Genomic DNA, 16768 nt, shown 5'->3' with positions numbered 1-16768 from the left:
CATCATGCTTTGTTCATGTGTATATATTTTAATGTTTGAGAATTCCCCCCTACTTAAATTTGATTTATATAAGCTTAATAGAGTGCTAGCAGTCCTTGGATAAAGAAAATTTTAAAGTTGATTTGATATTAAATTTAATCCTCATTTTAGAAAAGACCTGAATGCTAATTTTTAACCAACTATTGTTAATTTTTTTTTTAAGGGAAAAAATGTTAGGCCTGATTATAAATGTTTGTCCTCTTTTTGGGCTTGTGAGTTTTCAATACAAAGCAGATTTTTAAAACCTCTCATGATAACAGTGGTTATGGGGAGAAAAAAGGGGGAAGACAGTAAATTGTAATGGCAAATATAAATATGTCATTCATTAGGTTTCACTTTGTTTTCTGTTTCTTTAGTGGTTTTTGGCAAATTTATCTTATCAAGAAGCACTTTCAGACACACAAGTTGCTATCGTTAATATTTTGTCCTCAACTTCTGGTAAGGAATATATCTTCAAAATCTGCATTATGAATTGAGATCTATTTCTAATGTGTGTGTGTGTGTACATATACACACATTTTTATCTTGTTATAAATTATTTCATTTGTTCTCATTAGATTAGTGTATTTTAACCACTTCTTAATCTTTATAGTTTTATGTCATAGCCTTGTGCTATTTATATTTATAAATACTTTATAATATTTTTATACCAATATCCTGGCTCTTTGTTTTATGGTTGTCCTTTCTTTCACATATTCTTTCCAGATATCTTTTTCGAGACCCTTTGGCTAAATATAATTGCTTATCTTAGAACTATAATTTGTTCTGTGAAAGGTGTTTTTATTTTTTAAATTCTTAATCTTTATAGTTTTATGTCATAGCCTTGTGCTATTTATATTTATAAATACTTTATAATATTTTTATATCAATATACTGGCTCTTTGTATTATAGTTGTCCTTTCTTTCCCATATTCTTTCCAGAGATCTTTTTCTAGACCCTTTGGCTAAATATAATTGCTTATCTTAGAACTATAATTTGTTCTGTGAAAGGCGTTTGTATTTTTAAATTTGAATCACCTTCCAAATCTAGGAGATTAAAAAAGTACTTTTGAATCTGTAAAAATAACTTTAGCATACAAGCTTGATTATGATGTGGTCAAGCTTGATTACACTGAATGCTCAGTTTAACTCTCTTAGTTTAAAAAAAAAAAGAGACTGTACTTGATCTGTATTGCTGAAATAAACATGGTTTAGTTTTAGACCTTGGCTATGTTTATATATGATGTTTGAACATTTCAGCGTAGGTAACTGCAGCCTTATTCTTAGTTATTTAAAAAATGACAAATTTAGTTTAAAAGTTAGGTGCGTATTTAATTATTTAAATAATCAAAATGGTAGTAAATAATTTTGACAGTATTTAAGCTAATGTGTTCTATTTCTCTCCATAGGACTTTTTACCTTAATCCTTGCTGCAGTGTTTCCAAGTAACAGTGGAGACAGATTTACTCTTTCTAAACTATTGGCTGTAATTTTAAGGTAAGAATATAGTGTAATAGCTGGTTTACTCTGTTTAAAAAGACAATGTTTGAAAATTTTCTGGTAATGATAGAGGATAACTTACAGTACACTGTATAGACAAAGAAAGATGAGGATAGAAGAAAGTTTTAAGTGAATATTATGCTACTCAGCCATGTCACATCCTTGATTAGTTTCCTGAACCGTACTGGGGAGGGGAACCTGATGGAAGGACCGCAAGGCAGCTTTGGTTCCCATGCACATGACTGCAGACTTACAAAGTATTGTACTCACATTCACATTTACATTAATATGGCAACTTAATGCCCATAACTGCCCAAGTTTCTATTTCCTTTTCTTAAAACAAGCTCCCCTTTTTGTTTTGGGTTTTGTTTTTTATCTCTCCCACTTCTAGAAATCTAACATGCAGTCTTCTCTGATTGTATCAGCCTCAATCTTTCATTTTGTATTACTATATAGTATTAATATTGTCAATAACTATATTTAAGTCTTTTATTTTTATTCAACTTTGTGAATGTTTGTCTTTCTTCCCTATGAGATTATAATCCCTTGAAGGCCAAAAGCTTTGTCACCATAGGCCTAGCACAGGCCTTTGTTACCAACAGTACTCAAAAAATATGTGTTGGTTTGATAAAGCCATTGTTTTTGTGGGAGAAAATCAGAAATTGGAGGAGGTAGCAGAATGATTTAATGGAGGGATTAGTATTAGCTGTTAGAGTTAGATTTGAATCACAGCTCTGTTCTGTGTCTGTAGGCACTTCCCTTAAATCCTCTTGAGAGGACTTCTTAGATCTCAGATGTGTGGTTTTAGTCAAGTACTTCTCTTTGTGCTTAATTTTCTCAAGTGTAAAATGGGAATGCCAATAACAACAACAATACCTTCCTTTAAGGTAATATTGTACATTTTGTGTGGGTTAAATGGGTTTAATATTATAGCACTTACACTATACTGACACTGTTGTTAGATATTAATTAAATAATGAATTCTTTGATAGTTTTACCCAAAAATTAGTCTTGATCATTTATAAGTAATTTTTATCTTTATGATTAGTCCTCTTGAGGAATTTATTATTTTGTTCATCAGTAATGACTGTTATTCTGATAGCATTGGAGGTGTTGTGCTGGTAAACCTGTCAGGGTCTGAAAAATCTGCTGGAAGAAATACAATAGGTAAGTATCTGATGCTGCATTCTTTTTGTTAGAGTATACAAGAAAGTTTTGTGCATATCATCGTCACACACCCATACAGAGGGTGGGCACTAACAGGGCCTTTAAAAAAAAAACCTTTCCGCCTTAGCTGGTATGTCTCACTGGATTGAGCACTGGACTGTGAACAAAAGGTCACTGGTTTGATTCCTGGTCAGGGCACACGGCTGGGTTGTGGGCCAGGCCCCGATTTGGGGGTGTGAGAGGGACAACTGATCAATGCATCTTTCACACATCGATCGTTCTCTCCCTCTCCTTTTCCTTCCCTTCCCATCCCTGTAAAAAATAAACAAACAAACAAATAAATAAATAAATGTAAGCTTTCCTTTGGAAATAATGTTAAAAAACTCAAAAATAGTTTACAGAATTCTCATATAGCCTTTACTCAGATTCCCTGTTGACTATGTACATAATTACAGTACAGTTATAAAAGTGAGGAACTAACATTGACTAGTATTGTAATATGTAGCCTGTAGTCCCTTTCAAGCTTCAGTATTTCTCCACTAATGTTCTTTTTCTGATCCAGGATCACTTATTGCTTTAACTTTCTGTGCCTCCTGTTTCCTTTAATATGGAGTTATCCCTTAATCTTTTTCTATCTGTCATAACCTTAACACTTTTGAAGGATACTGTCCAGTTATTTCGTAGAATGTTTCTCAATTTGGGTTTGTCTGATATTTCCTTCCAGTTAAATTTATGTTGCATATTTTTTGGTAAGAATACCATGAAAGTAGTAGTATATTCTGATCAGTACATTGTATCAGAAGACACATGATATTGATTGTTAATTTTAAGGTGGTATCTGTTAAGTTGTTTACTTGTTTTTGATTCATTGCTTAGAATCAAAAACAAAACAAAGATTTTAGATTTAACAAAAACAAAGTTAATGTTTTTCCTTTGGATACTTTAGATATTTGAAGTTTATTGAATAAACTAATACTTCTAAACTATTCCTGGTTACCATCCAGTGAGCTGTGTCTTGAACTGCCTCAACTCTTTCTCACCTAGAGCAGCTTTGTGTGTGTAAACCAATATAAATATTTGTGTGTGCGTGTGAGATTTTGTTGACATGCTTTCTTGTTGCTGTTTTTAAAAAGTTTGATAATAACATTTAATAAAACATTGGACTTTTGGATAATTGATTAAAGTATTGAATCTGGTCACTTGACAGGCAGCACATTATTTAGCTGTTTTTAAAGGTTTACTTAAATGTTTTTGAGTTAATATATTAAAGAGAATCAATATTTATTATGCATGTACTGTGAGCCCTGTGTTATTTTAGATATTTGGAACATTAAAAAGTATGAATTATGTGTTTGCAGTTTTCAAGGAATTCTTGATTTGTAATGAGTATATGAAATTTATAAAATGAAGCCACTAGAGAATAAAACAATACCACATGTAACTATAGTAAGTGGTAAATTGTCTAATATAGAAGACAGGTAGGATGGAAATTCAGCAGAGTAGAAAGAGGATGCTTTATGATAGAGATGGGACTTTTACAGGGCCTTGAAGATAATAGTGGAATGTATATTAAAAATGACACATACAGTGGGGAGAACAATATAAGCAACAGCTTAGAGAGGGAAAGAAGCATTGTTAAAGTTGGACCGTATCAGGAGACAAAATTGTTTATGTAGGGGAAATAGGTGGTATGCATTTCAAAATTAAAAAACAAAGTACTACATGTATGAATTTTAGTACTATAACATGAAGTGTTTGGTTAGATCATTGAGGTGAATATTTTTGCATTTACTTGTTTACACTTTAAACTCCTTCCCATACTCCAGGAGGACTAGGATGGGTGGGCTATACTTTGTCTTTTCATGTATACTCATTTCTTGAAACAGGATCTGACACATTGTTAGATTTTAAATAAACGTATTAAATGAGTTAATGAACAAATGCTTTAAATCATTATGTTGATCTTTACAGGTTCCATTTGGTCTCTTGTTGGAGCCATGCTCTATGCTGTCTATATTGTTATGATTAAGAGAAAAGTAGACAGAGAAGATAAATTGGATATTCCAATGTTCTTTGGTAAGAATATGCTTAACTTGTGAGGCTATTTCCTCTGAATGATTAACTTAGAGTTATGTTGTTTGCTTTTGGGGGGAATGGGGAAGCCTTCCCCAAACCCCCAGTCCCCAGTATGATTCTTAAAAACCTTCAGATTTTAAAGAGCATGAAGTCCATTCTCAATGTTTTTCTCTTACCTTGTGTTACATAGTTGTTCACCTATGGGGGATTGCCCGTTTCCTCGATGTGAGGTAAAGAAAGAAATTCCTTCTTATTCCTTTTTCATATTAATGTCTTCAGCCTGTGAATCAGATATTTTCCCCAGTGATATGACAGAATCATGGTATTATAAACAGTGAAGAGTATACCTGTTGTATTAACATTTTGCCATTTTTGTGTTGTCAGAAACATATGATTGGGGAAACTGCCCCCAAATGATACATATAATACTGTTCCAGTCTATGTACTTATTTCAGTTAGAAACTATCGGCCATTTAAGGTTTTTTCATTTGTACTTTGTCTTTGAGATTTGTGCTCTTTTAGAACATAGACCTTTCAAATTACCCAATTATAATTTCTGGCATCAGTTCTTAATTTTGGTAAATAAAATACCTGATATGATTTATAAATTCTCTTTTGTCAAAAATTAGCTCAGTAAAAACTTGTGTTACTGTAGGATATCTGTGGATATCTTTCAAAAGATAATGGAATACCAATAGGTAAAGAAGCCTAGCGATGTGGCTTACAAAGTACAGCTTAGAGGGAATCAGGAGACTTGGAATATAGCTGTTATAACTTCATTTATCTCATACTTATCTGAAAAATTAGGATATTGAACTACATAAGTAACTTCCAAGATGATTTATAAAGGATCCTGGGAAGGTTGGGAGGATGTGGAGTTGTATATGTGGGTCTGGTTCTTGGACTCCTTTGCTGCTTCAGCTGGAGCAGCTCAGCTTTGTAGGCCTTTTTGCATTATTGTTCAAGTTGAAGAAAAACATTTTTATTCTAAAAACAGTTTGAATATGTTTACCTAAAGATTCATAAAAATACAATGTTTGAAAAGCCACCAAACTGAGCGGTCACTCAAGTTCCTTTTAAGTATAAAATTCAATAAATGTACCTTATGTCTGAAGGTCATTTTAATAATGTCTTTAGAGTCATAGAAAATTCCATATGTGATGGAATAAATTGCTTATATTTTTTGTTTTTTTAAGATCAACTTCTAAGAAAAAATACTTAATTTAACAGAGAATATACATAGACATGTAACTTGATTGGTCTTTTTCATATATGGTGTGGTATGGAAAGCAATATGGATTTGATCTGAGCTTTATAATATACAGGATTAGAAAAAAAGAAGTTATGATTGGAATGTGGAGGGTTCTTAGGCATGAGGAAGTGAGAGCTGAGCAGACCACCGTGAGTAGATATGTGATTATGCTTTAGCGTTCACTTTAGGGAAGAACAGGAGGATATGCAGGCCAGATTCTGAAGGATCTGAAGAATAGATGAAATGATTTGTAGGTCCAAACATTGTTAATTTATGTGGGATTTCATAGACTTGATAGTGCAGGGACAAGAGAATAGATCTGGTTCTTGATAATGCCAAATTTTGGCACTGTAATTACAACTTTTTAATATTATGCAAGCCTTTTAGATCATGAGTCCCTTCTGTGTATGTCATTTTGTTTGATTCTATTTGTATCACTAGATGTCTTAAATTGGATTTCCTAGATTTGGGGTATGTGACAGGGACTTTAGTGTAGATGGTTTATTGAGGGGGTGCTTTGCAGGAAAAACTGGCAGGGGAATGAGAAAGGCAAGATAGAGTAGGTGGGTGGTAGAGCCTAATGTCTAGGCACTCCTCTGCGTTGTCCTGGCCTTGAGCCATTGGGGTTTCTTCCACAGGGCTGGCCCTGCGAGTCCAGTCTTTGGCTGTGGAAGGTGTAGGGTAGGCAGATGAGGGAACTTCCTGGGAAAGGCAGACATGTTTGCTCTCCAAGACAGTTCTTTAGAGAAGGCAGGTGAAAGTGGATGCTCCCATCTTATTTAGATTTAACTAGGTATACTAAATACTAGTTTATTATTTAGCAGCCAATATAAAATATCTACTGTAATTTAACTTTCTTTTTAAAAAGCTTTATAGTTACCTCATGGATTGCATAGTGGATCCGTGATGTTTAACTGTATAGAAAGTGCAATAAAAGTTACTATAAAATTATTATAATTTTCCTTTATAGTCTTTACTATATAGTCTTTACATGTATATAGTCATATATAAACTTAACATTGTTATAATAATAGCTAGCCTTTATTACTATTTACTCTTTGCTAGGTACTGTGCTGTATTTTATGTTTTATGTAATCTTTCTAATAACCTAATTAAGTATTGTTTTACAGTTATAGACTGGAAAATGGGGGCTTAAAAGAGGTTCTGCTCTTGTCTAAGGTTTATGCTACTGGTGAATGGTAGAGCTTGGGATCAGAACCCAGGGCAGTTGGACTGCAGAGCCCACACTTCTGACCACTAAACATTACAGCCTTCCTTATAAGTAATCTGTGCTTGGTTCATACATTGAATAGGTATTTATGTATGTGGTATCTCACCAGTTAGCTAATGAGCTCTGGGAAGGCAGGACCAAGAAGTTTATCCTTTTTTGGACCCTTCCTCCATTATTTCTAGTTACAGCACTGGTGCTTTAAACCTAACTATGAGTTGAAACAGAGAACAAACTGTAAATTCCTTATAATTAGTTTAGGTGTGATATACAATCACACACACATACACTAGTTATTTCTTTAACTTATAGGACAACACAGGGTTGGGCAAAAATAGCTTCATAGTTTTTCATATGAAAAATAATACAACAATTAATAAATAAAAATAAAAGAATAAACTCCATTTTGCTTACTCAACAACCATAAACTTACTTTTGCCCCACCCTGTGTATTATTAGTAGGTAAAGTTAACAACTCCTTTTTAAATTAAGTGGCTTATTCTGTAGTGATTGCTCCATGCATTGTGGACATTTGAACCTTTAAGATTCAGTGATCACCAGTTGCTTGATACAGCTTTTTCTGGTATTGAGTTATCTATCCAGGACTAACTGAAAAACGAAGAAACAGAAGTTTGTTTCCTTTGTTTCCAGTTAAGGAAACCTATTGGAGCTCTTTGTACAAAACTTGTTTTCTAAGTATGGAGTTATAAGTTTGGAAAATTTAAATAAATCACAGAAACTAACTTTTATCTCTTTCATTCATATTTAGGTTTTGTAGGTCTGTTTAATCTGCTGCTCTTATGGCCAGGTTTCTTTTTACTTCATTATACTGGATTTGAGGACTTTGAATTTCCCAATAAAGTAGTATTAACGTGCATTATCATTAATGGCCTTATTGGAACAGTTCTCTCAGAGTTCCTGTGGTTGTGGTATGTACTATTTATTACCCTATGATTTATTTGTTACCAGTTTATGAACTTTTGGATAGTTTAAGCATTTATGTTTCTTTTGTCTTCGGATGGCCCTTCTTGTGCACTTTCTCACCCCCCATACTTCACAGTTTAATATAGTAACTCCATTAAAGCAGGAGTTTTGTTTTTACTTTTAACTTCTAAGTATCCATTGTATAGAGTAGTGTTTTGCACATAAAAGGAGCTTAATAAATATTTAATGAATGAATGAATATGAATGACCTAAATTAAATTTATAAAGTGTTTTTGGAATTACAGTGTTATGAAAATGAAAGGTGTCATCTAATGGACATCCAAACTTACAAGATGTGTATTCTAAGCATTAATGATATGAGTTCTGAGTGAAAATTTGAGGGGAGTTTGAGACTATTTGGCCATTCATAGACTTTTTTCTTTTGCTTATTCTCAGAACTTTTAATGTGGTGTGCCACATATATGTAAACCCTAAATTCTGATTAGACATGTTAATATACTTTGAAATGTTGTAATATCAAAATATGTTGATATGTGCTAGTAATCCTAAAATAGTTGGAAGACAATATCATGCATGAAGTTTAAGAAGCCTTTCAAATATCGAGCTTGATAGTCCTGCTTCCATGTAATAGGAACTTAAAAACAAACACAAATTGTACTTAAACTCCTAAATGAATTTTATTATATGACAATTAAGACTACTGACTAGTTTTTCCTCACAAAAGACTGCAACAAAAATAGCCTTTGTATGAAGTTTTTTTTTTTATGCTCTTCCTATACTTCTTTCTCCTCCCCTTGTAAGGAAATATCTCTATTTTCTTGATAATCCTCAACACTCACTCTCTTTCAGGTAGTACTTAAAGGTTTACTTTGTATTATAGTAATTTATGAATTTATCTTGAGTTCCTATGCTAATCGGAAACTCTGATCTCAGAATTCATTTACTCATTCATTTTTCCATCTTTCTTTACATGCATTTTAGGAGCTCACTTTTAATCAAAAAGTTACATATTTTATTTTATATATTAATATATATCATATCGCTATTGTCTGCTTGCTCTGTCACTTCTGTTGTTCTGTCGTATCTTTGTCTCTCTTCACTCTTGGTTCTGAACACATAAAACTACTTACTGGTTATATTGTGATTTCACTTAGTTGAACCATAAGGAATTCTTGATCTTCAGCCATTTTTGACTGCATTTTTATATGGTCACCCCAATGAACCATATGCTTTAAATAATTATGCATCATTAATTGTATTTTAATATGAATTCAAATTCTCTAGCTTTCTAAGTTTAGCTTAAACTGGAAAATTTTAAAGCAAAACATTTTTATATATTTGAGAGAAATAATTAAATTTTTCTTTGGATATTAGACTAAAGAAGAGTTTAGTTTGGTCCTTATTAAACTATTATTACATTGATACTCGTAGTAAACATGGATTGTACCACCTACAAATATTAAAATGCTCGTTCATTATTGAGAGCCTTATTTTTAATAAACACATGCAGAAGAGTTTTATTACATTCAGCAGAATATAATGTAGGCTTTGGGGACGATCAGATATAGGTCGTGACATGTAATCTCTCCCTTGGAAAATTTTACATTTAAATAAATAACAAATAGCATGCTTCATAATATTTTATTCTTTTTTATTTAATTTTTTAAGAGTAGTACATAAAAAGTGTACAAAAGGGTTCATAATCAAAAGGAAATCTCCTTTCTGCTATGAATATTCCTTTTACCCAGAGGCAACCACTATTAACTTCTAAACCTTCTACAATATTTTCTATACATACAGAAGTATGTATCAGTCTCTTAATTTTCCCCTCAATTTGTTTTATTTTTAACACACAAATATGGATATTGTTCTGTACTTTACTTTTTCACAAATTGTTTGCTAGTAAATATTTACATAACAGCACGTAAATTTATTTTTTAAAAGCCTGTATTTTAAAATACTGTATTCCAACTTACTATGTTACATAATGGATAGAACGTAATGTTTTACCAGTTTCATTAAGAGATAATTTTTTACTCTTTTGCTATGTTAATAATACAATATTGAATATCCTTGTATATGTCTTTGCAGGTATATGTTAGCATTCTGTAGGATAAGTGCCTCTGAGTGGAAAAGATTGAGTCAAACAAGTAGACTTTAGATTTGATAGAGAATTGCAAAATCATTCCCTACAGGGAGAACAATTTATATCCTGCTCTGTATATTATAAGTGGTTATTATTGATTAGTTATATTGGACACTGAAAGTTACGAATTCTGATCAAAGCTGTTTATCCCTATTTGGAATAGATTTTTCAGGACTTTAAGGTTTATTTTTTAGATACACTTCTACACTAAAGCATTTAAGAGTATTTATAGTAATAACTGAGCAGCAGAAAAATTAATAAGTAATGAAAGAAACATATCCCTTAAATTCTGGATGTAAGTAACTCCAAACAACCATAAGGAGCATATCAGACTTTTTATGATTGTGCTGTGTTTTGCATTGTAAATCTCTAAGAACATATGTTACATTCAAAAACATACACAGTCACACCTTGGCACTCCTCAGCTTCAGAACTCGTCAAACCCTGTACTCATTACATTTTGATGAGAAAAAATGTTTCAGCACTTGCTCGTACCAAGACTTGTCTCACTTTCTAGAACTTGTATAAGTCATGATGCCATCCTGCAAGAGAAAATGCTTCATCATCTGGTACTCGTCGGTTTTGACACTCGCCATAAGTTCCGGAATGAATTAACAATGAGTACTGAGGTACCACTGTACATATATATTTAACCCTTGAACCCCCATTTCACAAAGCAGCTCACGAATACTTGAAACTATTAGCACTTAAGTTATCTTTACTGCGTCAATAAGAACTAATTGTCCAGCCTCAAGGTTAGTCATTGACTTCCAGTCAAGATGGTGGGGTAGGTTTTTGAGGTATTCCCACAACCACATCAAAATTACAACTAAACTGCAGAGCAGCCATCATTCAGAACTGCCTGAAATCAAGTTGAATGGAAGTCCTATAACTAGGAATTAAAAGAAGCAGCCACATCAAGACTGATAAGAGAGGCGGAGATACAGAATGGGCTGGTCCCATACCCACATGTGGTAGTGTAAAATCACGAGGGATATCTTGGCCTCAGAGGTACCCTTTGAGGAGCAAGGGGTCCCAGCCCCACACCAGGCTCCAGTGCCAGGAAGAGAAGTCCCCATAACTTCTGGCTGAAAAAAGCCATCAGGGATTGTGGATGAATGAGATGGAGGGCTTCTGGAGTCCCAGGTGTTCTTAAAGGATTCATGCACGGACTTACTTGGACTCACTGTCTCTGAGCTCAGCACTAGCACTGCAGCTTGAAAGGAACCAGGGACATAAAGTGAAGAAATGAATTATCTGGCATCAGAGCTAGATTTGGAGGGGGGCAGCATTCTCCCAGACAGAAGTGCTGACAGAGGCCATTATTCCTTTTCTCACATCCACCGGCCCCTCCTCCCCCAGAGCCAGCAGGGGAGAACCATATCTGAGTCTCCATCAACCTGGCTAACACTATTTGCCTGCCCAGGTGGTTCCCTGATATCCTACCACACCCAACTTAGGGGCCTACTCCAACCATTTCCATTAGCTTTTCCATACAAATGGCTTCTCTTGCCTCATGCTTCAGACTTTACTAAAATCTCTTAACCAAGCAACATCTGGCCTCAGGGTGACCTGTACTTCTTGCTAAGTGGCCGCAGGCCTGGTACTAGCTGCAGCCAGCCTTGGCTCATAGTTTGGCCTCTCCTGGGCACCTTAAAGCCTAGCACAAGTAGGAGCCATCTACAGTATGCTCTGTAGTTCTGCCAAGTGGCCCCAGGCAGGGCACAGATGGTGGCTGACATTGTACTTCATGGGGGGCCCCAGAGCCAGTGCACCTGGTGGACAGCTTCAGACCATGCCAGATTACAATTCCTGTTACCTCCCCAAGCGACGCACTCAAGGGGTGGACTTAGTGAGCACCAAAGCCCCACTGAAGCAGATCCTGCTCTATAGGGTTGACTCCTGCACAGCAGTTCCTCTGCTGTAGCTACACTCAGTCCTCACAGCCAGGCCTTGCAGCCAATTGGCCTGGGGGTCAGTTCCTCCCAGTGATACCAACTGGTAGGATAGGTAGCAATCAAGGCTCAACTACAACAGGACAGTGCACACAGCCCACACAGAGCACACCTGGAATGCCCAGCTCAGATGACTGGGGAGGCTGTGCCACTGGGTCCTACAAGTCACCTGCTACACAAGGTCACTCTACCATGTCTGGGAGATATAACAGCTCTACCAAATACATAGAAACAAACAGAAAAGCAGACAATATGTGGAGACAAAGAAGTAGGTCCGAAATGAAAACAGTTGAAATCTCCAGAAAAAGAACTAAGGGAAATGCAGCCAAGCAAACTACCAGATATGAAGTTGGAAACAATGGTTATAAGGATGCTCAAAGAACTTTGTGAGAACTTCAACAGCATGAAAAAAGGACATAGAAACCATAAAAAAGAACTGGTCAGAAATGAAGGGTACACTAACTGAAATGAAGAACAGTTTACAAGGAATCAACAGTAGGGTGAATGAAGCCAAGAAGCAAATCAGTGATTTGAAATGTAAGGAAGCATAAAACACCCAATCAGAACAACAAGAAGAAAAAAGAATTCCAAAAAAAAATGAAGATAGTGTAAGGAGCCTTTGGGACAACTCCAAGCGTATTAACATTCACATCATGGGATTGCTAAAAGGAAAAGAAAGGGAGCAAGGAATTGAAAAACTATTTGAAAAAATAATGACAGAAAACTTCCCTAACCTGGTGAAGGAAATAAACATACAAATCTAGGAAACACAGAGAGTCCCAAACAAGATGAACCTAAGGAGGTCCATACCAAGACCCATCAGAATTAAAATGCAAACGGTTAAAAACAAAGAAAGAATCCTAAAAGCAGCTAGTTACAACCCATAAGGGAGCTCACGTAAGACTGTCAGCTGATTGATCAACAGAAACTTCGCAGGCAAGAAGGGAGGGGCAAGAAATATCCAAAGTGATGAAAAACAAGGAACTGCAACCAAGATTACTCTACCCAGCAAAGCTATCATTTAGAATCAAAGGACAGATAAAGTGCTTCCCAGACAAGAAAAAACTAAAGTTCATCACCACCAAACCCGTATTACATGAAATGTTAAAGGGTCTCCTTTAGGAAGAAGAAGAAAAACAAAGTTAAAAAATATGAACAATAAAATGGCAATAGATACACATCTATCAACAGTTGAATCTAAGAAACAAAATAAATGAACAAACAGAACAGAAACAGACTCATTGGTACAGAGAACATTTTGAAGTTGCCAGCTGGGAGGGTAGTTTGTGGGATGGGTGAAAAAGGTGACGCAATTAAGCAATACAAATTGGTTGTTACAGAATAGTCATGGGGATGTAACATACAGAATAGGGAAAATAGTCAATAATATTCTAATAACTATGTATGGTGTCAGATGGGTGCGAGATTTATAGGGATAATCACTTAGTACACCTGAAACTACTATAATATTGCATGTCAACTGTAATTGAAAAATAAAAAAATGATTTAAAAAAAAACTAATTGTCCAGCCTCTATGGAGTACTTCAAGTGACACCTTCAAGAGATAGCCTCTTCTATTGCAGGAGAGCATTACTAATTCGAACATATGCTGAGCTAGAATTTGCTTGCCTATAATTTCCGTGGGTCTGTAGTCTTAATTATATACATTATGGTTTTACCTTGGCTTATAACTCATTTTCTTCTTACCCACTTAAACTTAGTCGTTATAAATGGCTCATGTATTTGATAAAATGTTTTCCTTCATTTTTTTCTTCAGCTAAACAAAATTATATGCAGATTGTTATCTTAAAATTTGACACCAATATTGATAATTTATGGTGAAAATAAGAGGTTTTTGGTCAGGACAATTGCTAGAAAAATGGAAAACAACAAGGAAATATCCTTTTAAAATACTCATTTTTTTCTTTTCAATGTTAAGCCAAACAAAAAGAGCAACACACTTATGAAGACTTTTAGTTCACACGAGGGTGAGATATTTTTGGTTTAATGACAGACTCACAAGTTGGTTTATCACTTTTTTAAAGTCTGTGTTGTGAGGTATTGTCCTACAGTTTTAATAAAACTGCCTACTTTGTTAGGTAAGTAATCATTATCACAACTCTTTTGACAGTTTTGTAAAAAATGTTAAGGAAAAATAAGCTATACATTTAAAGTTGAAAATATCTGTAAGCAGATCTTGAAAATAGCATAAGTACCTCAAAATTTTATACTTATATTTGGATTTTTAATATTTGAAGATAAACTTTAAGAATTATCTTAGTAACTTATTATTTATTATGCCTCAGTCCATCCGGAGCTTTTATTTTTGCTTTTGATCTCACATCTATATTTTAGGATAGTTAGTCTTTGAATATTGTTTTTCTTTGGTTCTTTTATTTTTTTTAATATGGAAATATGTGTTTTCTTTTTTTCTGTTTAGGGGCTGCTTTCTTACCTCATCATTGATAGGCACCCTTGCACTAAGCCTTACAATACCTCTGTCCATAATAGCTGACATGTGTATGCAAAAGGTAAGGCAAACTATTAGATAGTTTAGGTATATTATTAAAAACAGAGTGAAAGTTAAGGGATATGACTAAATTATAAGGGATGCAACTATGAATAATACATGATGTGTTCTCTCCCAAGGTGCTTTACTTGGTGCTTTTTTATAGAGATATAAAAAGTAGCAAAAGAAATGGATAATCTCTTGCATTTTTAGTTTTTCAATTTTTTATCTTAAAAGAGCAGTGTCTTCATGTGTAGTTCTCCAGTTTGGGAGCTGATCATGTTCCATAGATTCTTTGGTAAGCCAGTGGTATGGAATAGGAGGTATATTTTATTATATAAGTATTAGTGTTTTTAATTTCGAAGATAAACTTAACACTAAGCTCATACTACTATAGACACAAGAGGCATATGAGCAGTGTTGTTTCTCAGCGAATGCTCATTTCTCTCTGGACTCCGCAGGGCAGGGGCTTCTTCCCTCTACTATGAGGTCCTTGTCTGGATATGGGAATCTTGTTATAAATATTGGCATTACTGTGAACATTGCAGAAAAGAATCTGTGTCCTTCCCAGCAGCCTGAAGGGAGGAGGTTCTTCAGGGTTCCTAAGGGTTAGCAAGGAGAAAAGACATGTGCCATTAGCTAATGCTAAAAGATGTAGTGTAGCCAGGTATCACTCAGTGATATTCGCCAGCTCTTAAAGAACAAAATGTGTGTGCAGGGGAGAGTTTGGTTTAATATAATTGGAATAGGAAATACTTCAAAGCCCAAAGGCTTATAATATATAGAGTTGTAGTCAGATTTTGAAAGCTGTTTTTCTTTTGATATTTGTGTACTTTTTAGGATAAAGGCAAAGTACTGTCACTGATACCTACTTTATTTAAAAAAAAAATCTGTGCAGATATTTAACTTTATTTTGTGGTTCAGTAAATTCTTATTTGTCACAGTTAAAAATGGACCTCTCCTTAATTGAGAATTAAATATATCCTATGCATTTTCAAACATTTGAATATTATAAAATATATATAAAACTACAGTTATACATATTAGATTTTATTTATAGATTTAAACAATATCCAAGTCCTTTTTACATCTCAGAGTCCTAATCTTGAATATCAACCAGAATCATTCTAGTGAAACTGGGGAAGTGCTGCTTATTAGAGGATTTTGGTAGACCACTGCGTAAATGAACTTTATTATACTGATATTTTGAAAGTACCAGCTTTTATAGATTTGAAAAATAAAAATTGATGGTTAATTTTAGGGAATTTAAAGAAAGGATTGTCACAGGGAACCTAACTTTATTAAATAATTTTATAATTTGTTTAATCATATATTTTAAGATGAAGGTAAAACACAAGAAAAGGAAAAATGTGTGTGTGTATATATATATATATTAGTTAGAAAAACATAACCAAATAGTCTTTTCTTGCTTGTCTTCACATATATTATTAGGCAACCATTTAAATGAATAGGCGGAGTCTCTGGTGGGAAGTGAGGGGAGGAAGATGCCTTCGGGGAAAAAGAACAGGGCACACCCCAGAGCTGCACTAGAAGCATGACAGGAGAAATCTACTTTTAGCATTTATTAATAATATTTACTGTGCTTACAGTAAAGTGATTATTTTAACCTATGTATAATTGATATTTTGTATTTTAGGAACCATCCCTGATTGTATTCAAATTTATATTCAGATATATGTAGGAATTAGACATTTTTTTGTTTATGTAGGCAATTTTCTTTGTTAATAAATGTCTTCACTTTAAAAAATTGTCTTCCCAGCTTCTTGAAAATCAAATTAGAAGTTTTTTTATTATGCGGTGACCCATAACTACATTGTTAAACATGAAGTTTGCCTTTAAAAGTCTTCTAAGGTTTTATCTACCTTTATAAAGTTTGCTTTGATTCTGTTATAAAATGGGGTTTTTAACTGAATATTCATGAGTTGTCCTGTCAACTAGATCTCCAAATTTA

General features: G+C 34.0%; 1 protein-coding gene across 2 annotated transcripts in view; it reads left to right on the top strand.

Moving 5' to 3' along the window:
* Positions 1–16768, top strand: part of SLC35F5 (solute carrier family 35 member F5) — a 42101-nt gene that overhangs the window by 20153 nt on the left and 5180 nt on the right. Inside the window, exons 8-13 of one of the 2 annotated variants that reach the window (XM_054574984.1) lie at positions 396–477; positions 1428–1515; positions 2621–2685; positions 4657–4761; positions 8011–8170; positions 14728–14818. In XM_054574984.1, coding sequence (XP_054430959.1) covers positions 396–477; positions 1428–1515; positions 2621–2685; positions 4657–4761; positions 8011–8170; positions 14728–14818 — 591 coding nt within the window. Of the gene's footprint in view, positions 1–395; positions 478–1427; positions 1516–2599; positions 2686–4656; positions 4762–8010; positions 8171–14727; positions 14819–16768 lie in introns of both variants that reach the window. The other variant, XM_054574983.1, reaches the window with a different exon arrangement.

Source organism: Pteronotus mesoamericanus, unplaced genomic scaffold (assembly GCF_021234165.1).
Source record: "Pteronotus mesoamericanus isolate MK-2021 breed Mesoamerican mustached bat unplaced genomic scaffold, CSHL_Meso_final contig_27, whole genome shotgun sequence".
In the NCBI taxonomy this organism is placed as follows: Eukaryota; Metazoa; Chordata; class Mammalia; order Chiroptera; family Mormoopidae; genus Pteronotus; species Pteronotus mesoamericanus.
Note: the sequence above shows the minus strand (reverse complement) of the source record. Positions and strands in the feature narration are given on the sequence as shown.